The 20,364-nt window shown below is 35.9% G+C and overlaps 3 protein-coding genes across 6 annotated transcripts in view; 2 read left to right on the forward strand and 1 right to left on the reverse strand.

Annotated features, from left to right (window-relative positions):
- Window positions 1–1,619, forward strand: part of LOC107041654 — a 15,574-nt gene extending 13,955 nt beyond the window's left edge. The window contains exon 6 of the mRNA XM_015262294.1: window positions 696–1,619. Within this exon, the coding sequence (XP_015117780.1) occupies window positions 696–1,619 (924 nt within the window). The remainder of the gene's footprint in view (window positions 1–695) is intronic.
- Window positions 1–20,333, reverse strand: part of LOC107041708 — a 69,545-nt gene extending 49,212 nt beyond the window's left edge. Inside the window, exons 1-2 of one of the 3 annotated variants that reach the window (XM_015262392.1) lie at window positions 20,245–20,283; window positions 18,971–19,052 (exon numbers count right to left, since the gene is read on the reverse strand). The gene's annotated coding sequence lies outside the window, so the exon portion shown is untranslated. Of the gene's footprint in view, window positions 1–18,970; window positions 19,095–20,244 lie in introns of all 3 variants that reach the window. The other 2 variants (XM_015262394.1, XM_015262395.1) reach the window with 2 other exon arrangements.
- On the forward strand, window positions 4,966–12,693 carry LOC107041707 (dnaJ homolog subfamily C member 7). Of its 2 annotated transcripts, XM_015262389.1 has the most exons (8): window positions 4,966–5,209; window positions 5,278–5,506; window positions 6,308–6,396; window positions 6,479–6,603; window positions 8,454–8,642; window positions 8,723–8,841; window positions 9,762–9,912; window positions 11,286–12,693. In XM_015262389.1, the coding sequence occupies exons 2-8, from the start codon at window positions 5,325–5,327 to the stop codon at window positions 12,270–12,272; spliced, it is 1,842 nt and encodes a 613-aa protein (XP_015117875.1). In that variant the 5' UTR covers window positions 4,966–5,209; window positions 5,278–5,324; the 3' UTR covers window positions 12,273–12,693. The 2 variants fall into 2 exon arrangements, with proteins under 2 accessions (XP_015117875.1, XP_015117876.1); XM_015262390.1 differs by having other exon boundaries at window positions 4,966–5,506.
- Window positions 20,334–20,364: the final 31 nt, after the last annotated feature.

Genomic DNA, 20,364 nt, shown 5'->3' on the forward strand with positions numbered 1-20,364 from the left:
GGCCAAAGTGTCGGATCTTGGATTTTTCCGGGGGGAAAGTAAGTCCAAGGGTCACAAGGGTCAAAGTGTCAGTTCTTGGGTTTTTCGCCAAAATCGAATTTTTTAGCCAGGTGAACGTTGATTCCAACTATTTAAGAGCCGGGCTAGTCAGAATTGTCAAAAGTATGTGGAAAAAATGAAAACTGAGAAACCGTTTTTTTTGGCCCCAGCCAAAGGGTCAGATTTTCGGGTTTTCCGGGGCAAGTGGATTTTCGCCAAAATCGAATTTTTTAGCCGGGTGAACGTTGATTCCAACTATCGATAAATTCGCTCAGAAGTCATAAACATTTAAAAAACAATCAAAAGTGTCGATTTTACCTTACGCTTTCGTAGATAAATTCATTGGCATTTTTTCTTAAAAACAATCATTGATAGATCATTGACAATCAATTATACATCATTTCATGAGTAAACAAAGATGCTAAACTTGATGGATTCTATGTTACTACTTCACTATCAAAATATTCTCATGAATAACCAGATTTAATACGATTGCTCTTTAAATTGTTTCTAACGAAATCGTTTTGCAATAAATTATCCTAGTTCTCGATAAAACAATGCCCATTCATTTCGTTACAGAAACACAAATCAAGAATAGACCAAAGAAGATTGAACCATATAAAAATAAAATAAATGTGAAATTGACAACAGCCTAGATCTCACAAGAGAGTTACACTTTTTTTCAACAACCAGCTATCACTGCAACTTGTCGTATCATGAACCATGAATCGTCCGAGGAATTGAAAACAAATTATAAAAAAGACCCCAATGCTGCTAAGCAGAATACATCCTGGGACGAACCACAAAAATCCCAACATGTTTCACGAAAGAGTGATTGGATTAATCGTGGAAATTGCAAGAGAACCAACACCACGAGTAAAGCTATGAACCCTGTTGGATGTGATGAACTACCTCACCTCCCTACAACTACCAAGTCTCGAGGGAGATTGAAACTTTTCCAACAAAAGAATGAAAATTCTACGATCAAGAGAGTAGTTTATGACTCACAGAAGAAAGACCCACCAGATATGATTATCGACTTGAACAGTGATGAGGTATTGGCAGTCGCCACTGATCCAGCAAAATACTCCCTACTTTTATCTCAACTTCCAAGTGAAATGAACCAATCCCTTCAAAAACTAAAAGTGGGTAAAGTCAACAGAGATGACAAGAGTACGCGGAAGATTGCTTCTAATGAAGACGCCAATTTAGCAAAGGTCGGGGATGATGCTAATTCTCAATTGAGATCGAAAAAACGGTTGAGACTTGGAAAATCACCACCCTCCATCATATTAGTTGAATCCTTTTCAGATACAGATGATCGTGCTGTAAAAGATCGACATCAAGAGCCATTGAATATGCCTAAGGTGAAAAAAGTACGCTACGAGGGCCATGACAGGTTTCTTACCAGACAATCGCCGCAAGCGAGTACAAGTAATAATTATCAGCGCGTACATGTGCAAACTGATCATTTTCATAACGAGAAGAAACAAAGTGCACAATCAATATGTATAGAAAATGACACAAATTCTGATGAGGATGTTCGTATGAATGATTTGTCGGCTCCCATCATCTATTGAGATATTTTCTATAGAAACTTCTCGATATAAATTTTCAGCTTTGATTCGACTCCATTTATTTATTTTTCCTCCATTTATTTCAGTAGCGAATCGGTAAAACGGTTCAAGTTGACTTAGCTCTCAGCTAAGTTTTTGAGGAATATCTCCGAATCGAAGGGAGATAACAAAATTTTCGTAAAGACCTTGTTTGGAGAATGACTAGTTTTAGAATGGATGTGGGATGAAAATGTGGAGGGAGATTTTGGAAAAATCACTATTAGCCGGTTTAAAAAATCACCATTTATTGTGGAATCAACCCACGTAATTAACTATTAAAATACACGTCTTTGGTAATATAATTTCACTGTTGATAGTCCGATTTCACTGACAATTGTTTTTACAATTTAATTTGGTGCGTCACTGAATTTAAACAACTGAATTTAATCAACAGAATGGTGATGTACAGAACGAAAGTATTTAAATTGAATATGCGTGCGATCTACTCAATGGCTAGAGTTCAACTATTTTTTGGGGGTTTCGCGATCCCCTGACCGCTCCACCCGAAGGTTCCCGATAGTGCTCGAGGATAATCGGTAGACCGACCGTTTAACTGATTGCTGCATTTCAAACAGACCTTTTTGGTAGCTCTTCATTTGCTCTACAAAAGAGGTTTTGACAAAAATTTTGGTATCTACCTTAGATTCCGAGATATCCATTGAAAAATGATCAATAGTCAAAATCGACTTAAATCGTTTTACCACTTCGCTATTGATTTGTCCTATCTGAATAAAAAAAGTTTTATAGAAAAATAGAATTCCACTCATTTTCTCTATCGAATATTTTGTATTGTAAAAAATGCAGAAAAGCTGAGGATCCATAACTACTTTCGTGATATGTTTGGTGAAACCAGATGTGTTTTAGAATTAATCTCTGTTGGCCTTTGAGAGGCAAAAAGCTTCTTGCATTATTAAAATTGGAGAAATGTTGCCATAAAGAACATCAGTCAGAGCAGATCTTTGACATAATCTAAAATCACTTGTCTCTTAGGTGAATGAATTATCAACGGGCACTCCTGAAGTAAAGTTACCGCAGGATTATTTTTTTTCAATTTATTATTACAATTACTGTCGTAAATTTTTGCAGTCGCCTATAGTTTTATAGATTCGTTGTATGCGAGATAGACTTGCGTAGTCTATTGATAAAAAGTTGAATATAAATTACATCAAGACATATTAATCCTAATCCACAGGGGATATTTCAAAAGTAATATCAGAGAGCGCGGGAATGAGCACGGGGAATCCCCCAGATATGTCCCTAATTCACTCAGTCCACAATGCCAATGATCTCTTGCAAAAACTACCACTGAAGCCTCAACACAGCAAAAATGAATGTCTGAATTTCACACACCTTTTGTAGACATTTTTTAGGTACTAAAAAACGTTTGAATAAAATGAAAATTTGTCTGAATTTCAAACATGACTTGAGATGTTTAGACACCTGTTCGCCTGAAATTTAGACTAATTTTCATTCTATTCAGATTTTTTTTAGTGTCTGAAAAGTGTCTACAAAAGGTGTGTGAAATTCATTTGTTTTTCCTGTGCATAATCAATAATAATCATTGATTCATGCGGAAGCCCGCTTTCTGCTACGGAATGGAGAGACTGAAACCCAATGGAAACTGGTCTCGGTTACTGACATAGTCTGTCAGAACCAATACTGCATCATTGAATAGCATCCATTGCGTCGATTCGCCTGAATTCCATTCCAGTCTGGAGAATTATGTGCTACTTTGATAGACTTTAGGTATGACTGCAGATCGCAGTGTAAAATTGAGATTATACGTGTAACAAATTGTTCGAGTCCTAAGAAGATAAAATTATGAAAAGAATTGATAAAAGTTAGAATTTAAAGACTCCAAAGGTACGTCAAACCATAATTCTTTGATTTTCTAATTTCTTATGGCGGTTTTCGTATACTGGTTAACCTCAGTGAACTTAAGCATAATCGGGCGAAACCGGAAGGTTAGAAAAAAAGCAGCCATTTTTTCTTTTTTTTAACGTATTCTTCAAATGATGGAAAAGCGTGTGTAAAGTTTCAGATTGCTGGGAAGCATGGTTAATTTATTATGAATTTTTGAAAAAGTGGTCATTTATCCCGTGATCTTATGGAAATCACAAAAAAAACTGCAAAAGCCAAAGAAAAAATGCAGCCAAATTCATGAAACTTTAGACACACTTAGAACATGTGATCAATGATTTTTTGAGTGAAAAAGATTGTCGCCTAGCAGCATTGTTTGTTAATAATAGCGAAAAAAGTACTGAAAAATGAAATTTCTGCGCACGCAGCCCAAACGAGCAGCAACATCCCAAGTACCGATCGGGTGGGGGTAGCGCGGTCAATTTAAACGTCTCTTGTGAGAACGATGAAGCGTTGCCTCGCTTCGCTCGGTTACATCGCGGTTTTCAGGTCCAACGACATAAAATATCGTATGTCACACAGCGATAAAAACATTATCTGGCGAATGTGATTATAATCCTCGCCTTCGACTCGGATTATAATGCCACACTCGCCAGATAATACTTTTATCGCCTGATGACATAATATACTATTTTAGACCATGTCCGTACGTGTTTATGTATGTATGTGTGCGGTAAAGTTTTCCTTCAATTGTTCGCTAATGAACGGACGGAATTGAATCTTTTTTCATGTCATTAGGTCCGATAAACCGCGATTCTAACATCGCTTCGCTCTGTTAGATTATGTGTGATATATATATCGAAAGATGCATTCACGAATGATCATCATAGAATGAATTTTATGCCATAGGTGCCAAGAATCACGCGATTCTAACCTCGCTTCGCTCGGTAGAATCGCGGATTCTGGGCCCTATGACATAAAATAGTATACGAAACTCGTGCGTAATGGTGTTCTTTGACTCGTGGGATTGTAAAACTCACCTTCGGCTCGTTTTACAACTTCCCACGGGCCAAAAAACCCATTACGCACTTGTTGCGTAATATACTATTTTATTAAATTGATAATACCATCTGAGGACATTATTCATTGAATTTAAATTAGGATCCATTCGGAAACCTGTTTTGCATATATTATCCAAAACATCATATGTTTGATCCAAAACATGGAAAGTTTAATCTAAACCTAAAACATCGCATGTGTCGAAAAATTAAGGGATCCCAATCATGCGTAACAGCAGTAATATACCCTCACCAGTAACTTTTCAAAGGCATTCCCGCCGTTTTTTAACACCAACATCCTCCACGAGAGGGCCTGTCAGCCCTCAAGGTCACTCTCTGGACTCTCGTGCCTTCCGCGCCTCTCATATTCAGGAGGAGAGCCAGAAGGCTGAGCCACCTGAGAACACTCAGCTGTATCCAGTTTCGCGTCCTCAACGTAAACAGAGTTCTCTAATTAATTGCTGTGCAATGTTTTCGGCATTTCCCGGAACTGAACCGTAAATCGTAATCGATGATTATGATTAACCAAATTGTGTTCCCCCAGTGTCTTAACCCCTGAAAAATGCATGAGAAACTCAGTTTCATCAACAAAACGTTCACCTAGTTGACAAGTAACAGTCAAGTACATAATTAGAGGTGATTAACAATTCTGTAGTCTTAAAAATTTTCTACACCGTCTCAAGAATTCGAAAATCTCAAAATAGACTCATCAATTCGTTCACTTTTGGAGGGAAAACAAAAATAAATAAGCATGAAGAGAAGTGCGACATCCTGCCATCCGATGAAGCGGAGGAGCCATACAAAGCAATCTGAGGACTCCAATAACGAACGAATCAATTCCACTGCAACAAAAGGACCAGGTCGTCCTTGCAAGATATCAACTCAACCAGACAATGAAAAAAATCCTGCTGGTGATGGGGCCACGAACATTTCGTGAGTTCATTTTCATTATTATTGTTCTATTAACTGATTTTTCTCATTCGATGGTTGATCTTAGAGACGAAAAAACATTAGGGAGGAGTGGGGCAAAATGGGTACTTCATTTTTTTTTATGTTAAACTCATTGAGTGTTTAATCAAATCGAATAATAATAATAATAATAAATATCGAATAATAATAATTATTCTACTCGGTATAATTTTTGATTCCGAATCGAAGCATTGTAATCGGTCAAATTTAAGTTTTGGATTTGTCGTATTATATCGACCCATTATGATCCAAAAAGTCCGAAAATGCAATTGTTAGACTATGTATGTATGTGCGTACGTATGTAAACAAAGTTTTCATCGATTGGTCGCTAATGAGTCGATGGAATTGAATCTCCCCCCCCCCCCTCGCCCCAAATGTAGGTATTGTTGAGCCTTATCAATTACCATTGATTAAAATCTAGCTCATATATTCATTTTTAAATTTTTTTTAATTTTTCAAAAAAAAATTCTGTACGTTTTTTTTGGGATAGAAAATTTCAAAAAAATATGCCATAAAAAGAATCAATAGAACTGAATTTTCCCGAAACAATTCATTCTATTGAGGTATCTTTCGTATTTTGTTCGGCTGAATTGATCAATTCCCTTCTCAATTATGTAAATTTGTTGACGAGTTGAAGAACGTACATTCCATTGTACCTCAAATTCATTATTTCAGTTCAAATTTCTCTCAAATGTCTGTCTTCATTCATTCCGTTGAAATTTCTCTATTATCCATCCTTCTTCATTCTGTTTTTTTTTTATCCAGACCCGGGGAGAAAATCAAACGAGAGGCTACGAAATTGTACAATGAAAAGAAATACGATTTGGCAAGTAAAAAGTACACGATTCTTATTGGTACGTTTTTCATCATTTTTTCGGCCTGTGCAACTTTTTTAATTGTGATATCGAATTCTATTTCCTCAATTTTTCTCTTTAGACATGTGTCCAAAGGAAGCAATTTATTATGGAAACCGAGCTGCATGCTATATGATGCTGGAAGATTATCTTAAAGCTCTGAATGATGCTAAAGAAGCTGTTCGATTGTGCCCCACGTTTATTAAGGTATTTATCGTGTTCATTAACCCTCGATCACTCGCGCTCGGCCCGCCAGCCTTAATCCGTCGCACGGTTAGCGCAACATCACTGGGTTAAGGGTATTATGGCGGGTCCATAGCTGGAAAAAAAAGCAGAGAATTCAATGAAAATTGCTGAACAGATTATTCGATCCATTTGAAAGCCGTGTGCAAAATGTCAAGACCCCTACTTAAACAATAATAATGGGAATAATTTTTGAAGTTGCTACTTATACACGCAGTTGAATGGGGCATCGGTAATTTTATTAAATTTCCTACGTTATCGATAGATCAATACCGTAGGAAAACCGATGCCCCAGTCAACCGCGTGTAAAAGTAGCAACTCCAAAATTTATCCCCATTATTATTGTTTAAGTAGGGATCTTGACATTTTCCACGCGGCTTTCAAATGGATCGAATAATCTGTTCAGCAATTTTCATTGAATTCTCTGCTTTTTTTTCCAGCTATGGACCCCGCCATAATACCCTTAACCCGTCACGTACGGCGTCGATACCATGCATTGACCCATAAACCTATTCTATCGGCATGGTATCGACCCTTTCCGTCAACAGTAAAAGATCATTTTCTCGAATTCTAAGAGACATTGATATTCGGAAAAGATATTGGGAAAGGCAATGCAATTGTCTCTGTAGTGAACTATTAGATTTTTTTTTTCAATGCATTTATAATATTTTTTTCTATGAACAAAAGTTGTAGATGAAAATTTAGCATCCAACCAATTCAATCATATTAAATCATCTCGTTTATCGACAAAAATTCCCTCAAAAATTTTGAAATTTTCACTGAAAATACTTCAATGATCCTTCTATGGAATGGCAAAAGTTAAATTTCGATTTGTTGAATAATTTGTTTGTTATAAATCAATTTATCATGTTCGAAGATTTCGGCAATCAAGTGTCGGCAAACATTGAAAATTCTGTCAAAAATTAGGAAATTCTCTAGGAATTTATTTCGAAGCTCAATACAGCCAATGCATTTTATTTCAATTTTTTTCGTTCGACTGTTTTCAAGTTATTGTTTATTCAATAACGGAGTTAACGCGCCGTACGTGAGAGGTTAAATCGAGCGCGCTGTTGCCACCTTGGCGCTTACCGCTATGCGCGCATTTCAAGTGTGGCAGTGAATGTAGCAACACTGTCGCTCGAGGGATCGACAGGTACTCACTCGCACCGGGCGGCACGGCGCTGCGTTTCTGTCCATTCGACGTTTCTTCTCTTTTTTTAGCTAAAAAAAAATCTTCAGAAAAAAACGGACAACGCCAACGCTTAATAAAAGGATTGAACTAGGAACTCTAATTTTTTCATAATTTTTCAGCATCGAGAAACACGCTAAAATATAAAAGAAAGAAAACGGACGGCGCCACGCTCATTGAGCGAGTGATCGGGGGTTAATAAATTTTCAAAGTTTCCATTTGATGTTCCCATTGTTTTCGATGGTCACATGAATGAGTTATTGAATAATTGAAAAGCATTAGATGATTCCAAATTTTTTTGCAGATTATTTTCCAAGTAGCTTTTGGAACTAATGATATGAACTGCATTTTGAAAATGTCCCTTCCATGAAACTTCCTACGTTTCTGCCTCTCGGAGATATTCGCATAATAATTAACTTGCATCGATATATTTGTCAAGAGGCGGGACAAAGTGGAACGTTTGTCATTGCCTTGAGATCCCAATATTTTTGTTCATAAACGAAGATATCAAGAATCGAAGTGAATCACGAAAGTTTCACTCTCCCCTACATCAGTTCCCGACTCTGTGGAAACTTAGTTTGAGCTTTTTGCCGTTTTCTTTCAATTGACGATTTCTTTTGTCTAGGGACATTGTCGAGTGATAAGATGTGCCCTCAAACTCCACGAATTCATAGACATGGACACCAGCGTAGCAAAATTAGAGGAGATCGATCCAAGTAATGAAGTGCTTCAGTTCCAGGCTCAAAAGAAAAGAGAGTTGATTGGGCACCTGAAGAATGAATGTGCAGCGGTCAATGCTAAGGATTACGAGCAGGTTCCTATCAATTTGATAAAAAATGAATTCCACATTTGTTATAATCAAGACTCCATCTGTTGAATCTCCTATTTTTTCAGGCCCTAGAACACCTTGAGAAATCACTGGGGATATGTCCACGATTTTTAGAGTACAAAGCAAAGAAAGCGAAATATTTAGCCAAAATTTGTAACTTCAGCGAGGCAGAGACACTTGCAAAGTAATTTTTGTGGAATTCTACTGATTAAGAAATCGGCTTTGACAACATTCAGTGGGCAAATGATGAAAAAAGTCGAATGATTGTATGAGTCCAGAGCAATATTAGGATCAATTGTCAAGAGAACATTTCAAAAGAATTCTCTTGTCAAATGGATCTTTGATGGTTCCTACCAGATTCACTCATTACAAAATAATTGAAAAAATACATCAGTCCCATCGTTAATTTTAATACATCAATCGTGTGCACAAAAAAAGTTGATTGAAAATTCTATTGGACTGCTATTGAAATTTTTCCGGAGGATGTTTGTTGCTAGAACCATAAAATATAAAGTACTTGGTAGAAAAAATTAATAGATTCTAATCTTTCTGCACGTTTTTCCAAGTTTTTTGCTTCAATTTTCTAAGGGCAGAAAGAAAAATGTATTGGAAACAATAGTAAAAAATTATGTACAGAAATTTTTATAGAAAATATCTCTTTAGAATAAGGTCTATAGAAAGAGCAAAATCGATTGATTATTTGCATAAAATATTCTCGATGAAACATTTTCTATTATAATATTCGAAATTATTTTTCCACTCGGATTTCGGCCAAGCAGAGTGCAGTGAACAGCATCCGGATACATTTACGTAGCCATACATTTACAACCCACTTTTTTGTTTATCCGTCACACAGAATATTAAACGTGAAATGCGTTGAAAGATGAGAAGCATTTGAAAAGCTACTAGTGAATTTCCGTCGGAAATTTTTTAGAAATTCCCGAAATAAAACTGACAGCCTCAAATACTGCGCTCTGATTGGCTGAAATCTGAGTGAGAAAAATAATCAAAATAAATTCAATAGAATTTTCTAGCGAATTCACTAGGTTTTCCATGAAATTATTTCGTGTGTCTTAATTCGATGGTATTTTTAAACATTTACAGTGACATATTGACACAAGATTCGAAAATCAGCGATGCTCATTACGCTCTGGGAAGGTGTTTCTATGAAACAGATCTTGAAAAATCAGTTCACCACTTTGATGAGGCCTTCAGACTGAATCCAGCGTGTGATAACGACCAGGAATTTTACCAGGTAACCATTCAGTACGTCTCTTTCATATTCTGATGGTGTTAGCATAGAATATGAAGACATTTTTGTCATTTCAATCGTAAGGCAGCGCTTCACCCGTCATGACAAAAAATACCTTTCATCGCATGGCTGACAAAAAAACCTTTCTAACTCATATGATTGCATCCCTCACCTACAGTTCGAGCAGCAAACTCATATTCACCAGAAAAGTTCCTTTCGACCTAGTGACGCAAAATGCTATTTCGTAGTTGAGAAGATGTTTTCCTGTTTGTTTTTTTTATTTTTTATCATGAAAAGATAAAAATAGAGTGGAAAAAACTTAGAAAATTCATGTCAAGGAATTATTACAGAAAAAAGAATCAATAGAAAATTGATATAAAGATAAAATTCTACAGATTTTTTCTATAAAATAATTTCGATTGGATATTTTCTATTTAAAAACGGGCCGTAAAGGTGGAATTTCATGGGAGTTGCTTATAACTGAAGAACTAATAGATTGAGAGAGAAATGTTAAGATATCACGTACAAAAAAAATTCATAGAAAAACCTAGCAAATTCGGTAAAAAATTCTACTGACTTTCCATTGAACTTTTTATTAGTTTTGGCTGATTCTAGTGGAAGATTTTGCGGCATATCTGCGTTTTTTCAATAGAAATATCCAATTTGAAATATTCTATAGAAAAAATCTCTAGAATTAGATTTTTCTATACAATTTATTCTATTAAGATATTTGTTAAAGAAATTCATTAGCTCAAATTTTCCAAGTTTTATTGTTTATTTTTTTTCTTTTTTTCATGAAAAGAGGAGAAAAATAGAGTGGAAAAAAACTTTGAAAATTCATGTCGAAGAATTCTTATAGAAAGAGAATCAATAGAAAATCGATAGAAAGATGAAATTCTACAGGTTTTTTCTATAAAATAATTTCGATTAGACGTTTTCTATAGGAAAACGGGCCGTAAAGCTGCGAAATTCTTCAATAGAATTGGCTGAAAACTAATAAAATTTTCAATTTCAGTTCAATAGAAATCCAGTAGAATTTGATTACGCCCTTTGTTACAAAAATGTCAAAAACCATTAAAGATATTCAATTCCATACTTAATGAATTTACTCAATAATAGATCAAGGGAATTTGGACAGTGATACTTTTAGGACAGTAATACTTTTACTCAATGATAGATCAAGGGAATTTGCACAGTAATATTTATCATTGATTATTGAATTCTCAATCTCTTGCCTTCGAAGACATTCACACAGTAATAAGTCAATGTCTTTTGAATTCAGCCGCGGGCTTTACCAGTCCACTACTCTGCAATCTCCAAACGAACTGTTCGATTCCTTCAATAAACCAATGTCTGTAACTTTACCTCTTCCACAGCGAGCCAAAGACTTTCTCGACAAGAAAACTGCGGCAAACATCGCGTACAAATCTCAACACTTCTCCAGAGCCTACGATCTCTACAATAATATGATTACGAAAGGTGGACTGAACAAAGTAATGAAGGTCACACTGTTATTCAACATGGCCGAGACCTCCTACAAGCTGGGGAACATCAACCGATGCCTGTCGGAGTGTGAGAAGGTCCTCAACCTCAAGCCCAATCACCTGAAGGCCCTCATGCGTCGTGCACAGTGTTACTTGGATCAAAAGCAATATCACAGAGCCATCGAATGCCTGGAAGTGGCCTTGATGATCGAGTCATCATCCGAGGCCCTAAAAATGCTGAAGAAAGCTCGAAGACTCTTGGAAGCTGCTAAGGACGACTTTCATGGGACCCTGGGGGTTGCGCAGGGCGCATCTACACAGGAGATCAACAGAGCGTATAAGGAGCTGACCAAAGTGCATCATCCTGATCGTCATGTTAATGCATCAGAAGGGGAGCAGGACTTCCATGAGAGAAAGTGTAAAGAGATCACGAGAGCTTACAGGTTGTTGATGGAAGGGAGACAGCAGAACGGTGGAAAGTCAAAGCGGTCGTCAAGTAATAACAATTCACATCGACCTAAGGCGTCAAAGGGAGCTAACGATTGTAATGGAGGAGGATCTCCATCGAATGGCCAACAACCTCCATCTGGAAATCCGAATAATTCCAGTGGACCAAAGCCATCAGCAGAGAATTCTCATAACTGTGGTGGACAGCAGTCTTCAGCTAGTGGCACAAATAAAAACCCCAATAAACCTCAAACTTCATCGAAAGGTCCCAATATTAGTTCGAATGGACAGCAGTCTTCTACAGATCCTAATAATAAATCGAATCCTCAGGCTCCATCAGGTGCTACAAATAATGACAGACAGAAATCATCAGCTGGTGGTGCGGATAAGAGTGGATCCCAGTCGTCATCCGCAGGTTGCAATAACAATTGAGATAAATGGAAACCTCAGGAGAATTGGAAAAATCCCAGCGGTAATCCCAGTGAAGAAGAGACGGATCCTGACGTGCCAGTGCATCGTCCTCGTACGTAGGTAGGGGGTAGACCTTGCAACGGGCGTGGGAAATATTGACGATCGTACTGTGGAGAGTGTTTTTAAAGGGTACTAGATCCTAATAATCCAGAATGCTTCTGCAATATGAACGGGTAATGCCATTGACATTTCAGTCTGTTTTCATTGACTCGATAAAAGATGTGATTGTGGATGGAGAGAGAAGTTCATTAGTATGTGGTGGTTTTAATCAACAAATGTTTGTGATTTGAGACTTCAATATTATGTGTTGAATCTTTTTACGTTTTGTTGGGTGATGTAGAGTTATTTGAGACAATAAACGTGTTTCTACGGTTTTTGAATATCTTGGAGTGGAATATTCATTTTTACTTACAATAATCTCTGATTTAGGCGTTTCTGGTTTAGAACTTATTTTTGAGTGAGATATTCATCTTTACTTGCAATAGAGAACTTGCGTGAAGGTCATTTTTTTCTAGTTCTCCTGTTCACATATTTCTCGTAACATATGTATAGCTAAGCGGCAAAAATTATGGAGAAATATTGCCTAGATGTCTTATGATAATTCATTAAAAATCAGTCGTTTTCAAGGCCAATTTTTCGGTCATGACGTCACGAAGACGGTCAGGTAATGCTTCATTGGTCGAAAAAGAAGAGATTGGAGAGCTGTCTTCCATTGGCCAAGATGCACCTCAAGATTGGGTAAAGGCGGCTCGAGTCATTTTGTGATTGGTCTAGCCCGCGACCGTCTGTGTGACGTCATTAGATACTTCAAGGCGTTTTAAATCCTCAACGTTTAACAATTAAATGCATTAATGAGCAACATTTCAAACGTTTGTGAACAAAAAATGAATTATTCAGGTGCCAAACTTGAGATTAGAAAATTGAAAAAAATTCATGCTAGTTCTCTATTGCGATTTGATCGAAAATTAGTCAGTGGTTAAACGGAGATTGACCGGTGTTTAATTACGGTGTAGCCGAGATTTAAGCATTAAATACGATAGACTGGCACAGAATATACAACGCTATATCATGGAACTCGATAAGTAATTATGTTATTACTATCATCTTTTAATTGGATTGGGAAATCATAGAAACAAAATTTTTAAACCATAATTTGATTGGTATTGCTGACGATTTTTCCATTAACCATGAAAATATATATTTAAAAAAAACCCATTAACAAACGGCTGAATGCAGCGAATGCAGCAATTTTTAACCATGAATAAATTTGTTCTAATGATGATTCATTGAGTGATAATTGAAAAATCAAATTTTTAAAAAACACTAAAATTTTCGAAACTTTATGAGAAATTGAACTTTAATTGGTGGCAATAGATAGCTTATTAAAGTCTACATTCAGTAAAAAATTCATGACAGTTGATACACCCTATAAAAAATTTCGAGAAAAAAAAATTTATTAAAAAACACAGACACCATCTCAACAAGTAGATAATAGTTTTTTTTATAAATGAATATAGTTTTTGTGGCTAACAAATTAGCCATATGCTTCCGAGTAGATTCTCCGTTTTTTCAATTTTTATTGTTTTTGTTATTTTTTATGTACGAACTTGGAAAAAAAATTAAATAAAAATATAACGATTATCGATAGGAAAAGCAAAAAAAAATTCGAAGCATATATTTCTCATAAAAGTCAATTATAACGGAAATGAGGGATTCAAAATTTGTCCCCTCCCTCCCTGTCTCTTCCTACATCGGTCTATTCCATTTTTTAAAGCGAGATTAGCTTATGAAGTCGAACAATTCTGAAAATAATTATTCCAGATTTGTTGTAATTTGATTATTCGGTGTGCTTTCCGTGATGAAAATATCCATCGAATCTTATGGAAAATTTGCAATTTTCCATTTCTTCGGCTCCTAAAAATCCTACTAGTCCTACAATTATCGATATTTTTCAACGAATTTTTTTATGTATTTAATATGATGTTCCGTAAAATCAACAGTATTCAACTTGAAATTACTCAATTCCTTCCGTTAAATAAAAATGAATGTTATTGAAAAATGAAAATTTCATGATGTTTCATGCCTACACTTTTTATTATATAAAGAAGAAATTGAAATTTGCCGAAATTTGCGATCAAAAACTCGTGGTACTTTAAAAAAGCGGTGTGCCCCCCCCCTTCTCGCTGAATGATGTTTTCCCCTAAATTGTATTCAATGTCTCTCTTCTGAAAATTATGAGTCCATGAAGTGATAATGAAAAAATGAAAAATCGTCCATAGAGTTTCACATTTTTCCACATTTTTTTCGACAGTGGTCTTAAGGCAAAACTATGTTCCAAAATGGTTCTGGATTCGCATTTACACGGACATCTCTCATTGGTGAGACTTACTCCTGAGCTTGCCCAGAGAGCATTTCTGATTGGTGGGGATTACTTGCGAACGGGCCCATGGAGAAGGGAAGGGGATCTCCCTATTATCCAGAAATGGGCCCTACAGGACCATCCCTGATTGGTAAAATCAGAAAAGTGGTGGGAAGGAAAGGTGGCGCTTCACTGTAAGGACCAAAGGGTACATTCGATGGAGAAAAGTGTCCAGGCAGAAGGTCTACACGTGTACCGGACCGGTTTTGTTTTTTTCTAAGGGTGAATTGTCTTGGGTTTTTACGTGCTGTAAAAGACGGTCATAAAATGTGCTCAGGAGAAATGTTCGAAATTTCGGGTTGGGGATTAAAGCAATAAAAGGATTGGACGGGCCGAAGATGTGGCATTTCCTTTCTGCCAAATGTGGAGGCAAAAGAAAAGTGAGACATGCAGGAAAATTGAATGGTGGCGAACAGATGTGTGGAGAAAGATTGTCGGAGAATTTTCATCTTGAGGGTTTATTTTATGGTCCGAATTCTCTTGAAGTGAAAAAAAAACAATAGAGGGCACATGGACCACTCTGGACCACTGAAAATCATAAAATATTCCAATGATGGCTTGTTTACGGCAACCGGTAATCAGGATTTTGCCCCAAAACATTGAAATATTTATCTACATTTGCTGTCACATTTCCAAACATTTTATCAATTCGTTTTTACTATAATTTTAGGAAATGTTGTTGCGCCGAGAAAAAATACAAAAATTAAGTATTATACAATGTAACTAATTCGAGAGATTTTCTATGTGAAATCAATTTTTTAGGATTTTTAAATTGAAATTTAATTTTTTACAAGCAAACAGTCAAATTTGAGCGGTTTTCGGGAAAAGTAGCCCACCGCATAATCTGCAATTTTCTTGCAGTCCCCCGTTATTTTTTACCCATTTTTTTTCACTTTTCTATTGATTTTTTCTTCGGGTTGAAAAATCAAGCATTCCGTTATTGATTTTATTACTGACTCATTTTATTCGAAATCAGTGAAACACTGGAAAAATGTCAAAAGGCAATTTCCCGAAAATTTTGACCTTCATAAAGAAGGCCCTTTAAAATTGATGTTTTCCAAAATTATTCATGTCTGACATGAATAGGTAATTGACAAATTCTGCATGGTATTGTTTTCCATTATTTTATCATGAATTATTAGCAAAATTATCAACAACATAGTCGATATAGGCTCAAGGACATGAAAACGAAGATCTCCGTTTATCCGTCGTGGAACCGGCTGGCCGCTCAGCGTATTGATAGGTATTGAACCCAGGGTTGGGCGTGTAAATTACGTTGGTAAATTACACCGTTTTTTACCGACGTAATTTACGTAAATTACCTCGACGGGTTTTTTACATTTTTTACATTCCTTCGAAAAGCTTGCAATTTTCGATTATACTAGAATGTTTTATTTTATTCCGCGTAACAAAGACCCAGTATTGGACACATAAAAAATAGTATATTGTGGCCCGAGGACAGATAAACTGCGAATTTTAATTTCGCTTTGTTCGGTTAGAACGCGGTTCTCGGTACTTGAGGCATAAAATATCATTTTATGTCCCTAGGACTGTGAAACCGCGATTCTAACATCGATTTCCTCAATTGAATCGCGGTTTTCGGGCCCAGAGACATAAAATATTGTATGCTACACGGCGATAAAACCATTTCCTGACTCGTATAATTGAAATCCACGATTCGCGCCATTTTAAGAAACACAAAAACATGACTTCATACCTCGTAAAGAGTAAATTTCACGAGGATCAAATGTTGTAAAAGACCAATGTCACAAGTCATCTCCGTTGTGAGAAAGTCAATCTCATTATCAATTGAACTTTATTGGATTTTCCGCTTTATTATTTGTCGCCCGGGAAACGCCCAGTTGGATCTGAAAAGAACCATTTTGTTCTGAAGAGTTCAACAAAGCTACCAAAGACAATTGAATTAGTTTTGTCATTTAAGAATGTTGAATGAGACAAGTTAATGTCGAAACACAAGATGATGACGCCATGAATTTAATAGAGATCAATAAATAATGAGATTGACTCTTGTAAAATTCATCCCTTACACGGTATGACCCTCGTGATTTATCACTCTTGTGAGGTATAATCTTTGCGAAGCCTCACGGTTTACGATAAAAGATAACTCCTGCTAGTTTTTTACATTTTTTACATTTATTACGTTAATTAGAGTTTTTTTCAATATCATGCAGAAAACTGCGGTTATCGACAGATGCTCAACCCTGTTAGAAAGTCAGCTGTTGTAAACGAAAAATGAATCCCGTAAACGAAAAGTCCCTTTTCGTTTCCTACCCTAAAAGTTACGAAAAGTACCACTTTGTGCACGAAAATCTGTAAACGAAATGGGAATTTTCCAAGCACGTTCTTCAAAAATATGATTCAATGCAACAAAGTAATATAAAACGATAAATTGTATTCCATAGAACAAAAGGACCGGTCAAATGATCATTCGGAATCATATTGCCAATTTATTGATTGACTTATTGATTGACATTTTATGTAACATTGTATGTAAGAAAATACTGCATCGAAAACTTGTCTATACGAGGAATGTACCAGTAGCCGCACTTTGTTTCTAACATTCCATGTATTTCCTGAGTCCTGCAATTTATCATTTGCTGTCACATTTTTGCAGTCTATTGGGAGGGACAAATTGACACTCAAAATTTTTGTCCATCGAAAGTTACCATGTTCCATTTGTACGTTCAGCTACTGGGACATTCACCTTAACTTGTTTTAATTTCAGGAAATTATTGTTTCAACCATTGAAAATTTTCTAAATTAATTAATTGAATTGTTCCCGTATGCAGCGTGTGATTAAAAACAAAACATGTCGAGATTGATGTGCAAGGTTTTTTTTAGGGTTTCCCTGGAATAATGTGTTTCCAAAGTAAACAAGGGATCGAGTAACAAAAATATAAAAACGTTGTACAACGTTGCTGTTGATTTGTTTTGACGAGCCAGAGTGTTTTTATACGTAAACTAAAACTGAAGGTGAGCGGTACAAAGCACCTCCGTTGCGCGATACTCCGAAGCGTGCAGCTATAGCCCCAAGAGGGGGAGGGGGATTCCGTGAAGCCCAACAAAGAAGTGGAAGATAAAAACATAACATTCGATAATGAAATATGATAAAGTAAATAAAGCTGGGATTGTAGATAAGATTTGTCCAAAATATCCAACGAATACAAAGTGGCAGTTTTACAATCTCTGACTGTAAATTGATAAAGTAAAGAGTTACACTGTTAAAAAAATTCGGCAATTCTGAATTCTTCGGAACAAGACCTTGATTTCGATTTTAGGAGAAAAGGTATTAAATTTAAGGTTTCCCCAATTTACATGGATTTTCAAGTGATAAAGAATATTCACTGCCGAATTCCCTTAAATTTTCAGAGAATTCCTTAAAAACTCTTGGAATCTTCAAGAGTTTATGAAGAAACTCCTTGAAAATTCAGAGGAATCGGGAATTTAAGGAGAGATTTCTCTGAATTTTCGTGATTTTTCATCAATTTCCCCGGAATCATTAAACTGAAATTTGCAGTTCTTACGGATTTTTCCATGAAATTATGAATTTTCAATGACAAAATTACTTGAAATTTCAGTAGAAATGTTACTTGTTAGAAATTTCCCAGACTCTTCCCGAAAATTTCAGTGGAAAATTTTTAACAGTGTATGTTAGCTGATTCTAAGATCCGGAAATAAAAGGAATAATATGCACTTGATCTAGGTGCTAGCATGGCATTGCAGGGGGTTTAATGATTTGAATATACCGATTATTTAGTTTTCCCCTTGGCCATTGGATTCAGCATATTTTTTCCCATTGTCCTCTATTTTTATTTTTATTCTTGGAGGCTCGTAGTAAGTGATTTATCAATTTGAGAACAAATCTCATTAGGAGCTCATGTAAGGTGAATGTTTAGCCGAACGCTTAAACTCAGTATCTGAACGTATAAATAGAACATTATATCTTTTAATGGCGAAGAAGGATTATTTTGAGCGTGTCAATTTGTTTCTCTGAATAAACTGTCAATATGTAGTGCCAAATAATAAATTCTGCAACTCTGGGAATACGCTGAAAGTTCCAAAAATTTCGGTTACAGGAACAGAGTCAGGCACTCCGACATTCACCTTATAACAATGCTAAGCTGGGGAGTATTATAAACATCTAAAAAAACCATGGGGACAATCCTACGAAAAACGTGCTATCTAGCAGGGACATGCTTTAATTTATTTTCATACTCACCCCTCGCACCTTTAAAACACTAAAAGTTATCCTGAACCGCCCTCATTCCCTTTCCTCAATTCTTGAACAATTGTACCCATCACTCGCTCCCAATTCACTCCATAATTATTCCACAATTCGACATCTAATAAAACAAGGGTATTTCAATTTTCTTTTTAAAACAAGGGTACACTGAGAAAAAAAATATTTTTACCAAATATTCATTTATTTTATAATTATTAAAATATGCATTTATTTTTTAAAAATCGCATCTTCAATCGAGTCACTTCCAGGCGAGTCCATGTTACTGTAGAGGATGACTACATGCGTCATGCTCTAGACATGACGCATTGATTATTCATTTTTCCTAAATTCCTTATTTTCTACGGGGAAGAACTTCGATTAATTTTTCAATGTTTATAATTAATGAGGGAGTTCACTCAAAGTTATAGGGGAGGGTAGGGTAAAATGGACACTTTTGACTTTTTTAAAAATATTCATAACTCAGAAACAGATTTATCAATTGAGCTCAGTCTAAGCTCACCACAAAGAGGAATCATTGTTTTTTAATTGAAAAATAAATTATTCCATTTCACGAACAATTCAACACGTCATGAATATTTTTAAAAAAAGTCAAACGTGTCCGTTTTACCCTACCTTCCCCTAACTAACATGATCATCTTCTAGAGCAATTAATATAGGTGTCATAATTGAAACCTAATGAGAATTTCCTGGGAATGACTCGACTAGAGAAATACGGTATTGAAAAAATAAATATTTCTCTGAAGTAAATGAATGTTTGACAAAAATAATTTTTTTTCTCAGTGTGTCTCCAAATTCGCGTGAAGACTAAAGTATCTTAAAATACCTGTGAAAGCTTTGTTGTTCACATCCATTTCTAAGTCTCACGGAGCTTGCAAAGCATTTTATTTCTCTTCCAGTGTGAACTACTCCATGTCATTTGAATTTTTTTATGTAGCGGAGGGTGGGGTAAAATGAACACTTTAGACTGTTTAAAAATGATTCATAATTCAGAAACAAATTTATCAATTGAGCTCAGTTTAGTTTCGTCACAAAGGGAAAGAATTGTTCTTTGTACTGAAAAAAAAAAATTAAATTTTATCAACATTTCAACCCCTCGTTAACATTTAAAAAAAAGTCAACTGTGTCCGTTTTACCCCAACCATCCCTATCATACCATTTATACAGCTGTCAAGAGACGGAAAACGTGAGATTTCAGACGGTTTTTTACATGAATTTTGAGATACCCTTAATTAGAAAGAAAATTTAAATACCCTTGTTTTATTAGAAGATGTCGAATTCCTTAACAAAAACTATTCGCGTCACTCATCTCTGTCGCACCGCCGCGACGAACACACTCTCTCCACCACAAAATGGCACCGAGCGCTTACCAC

This window comes from Diachasma alloeum, unplaced genomic scaffold, assembly GCF_001412515.2.
Source record: "Diachasma alloeum isolate Michigan unplaced genomic scaffold, Dall2.0 Dall_scaffold_00371, whole genome shotgun sequence".
In the NCBI taxonomy this organism is placed as follows: Eukaryota; Metazoa; Arthropoda; class Insecta; order Hymenoptera; family Braconidae; genus Diachasma; species Diachasma alloeum.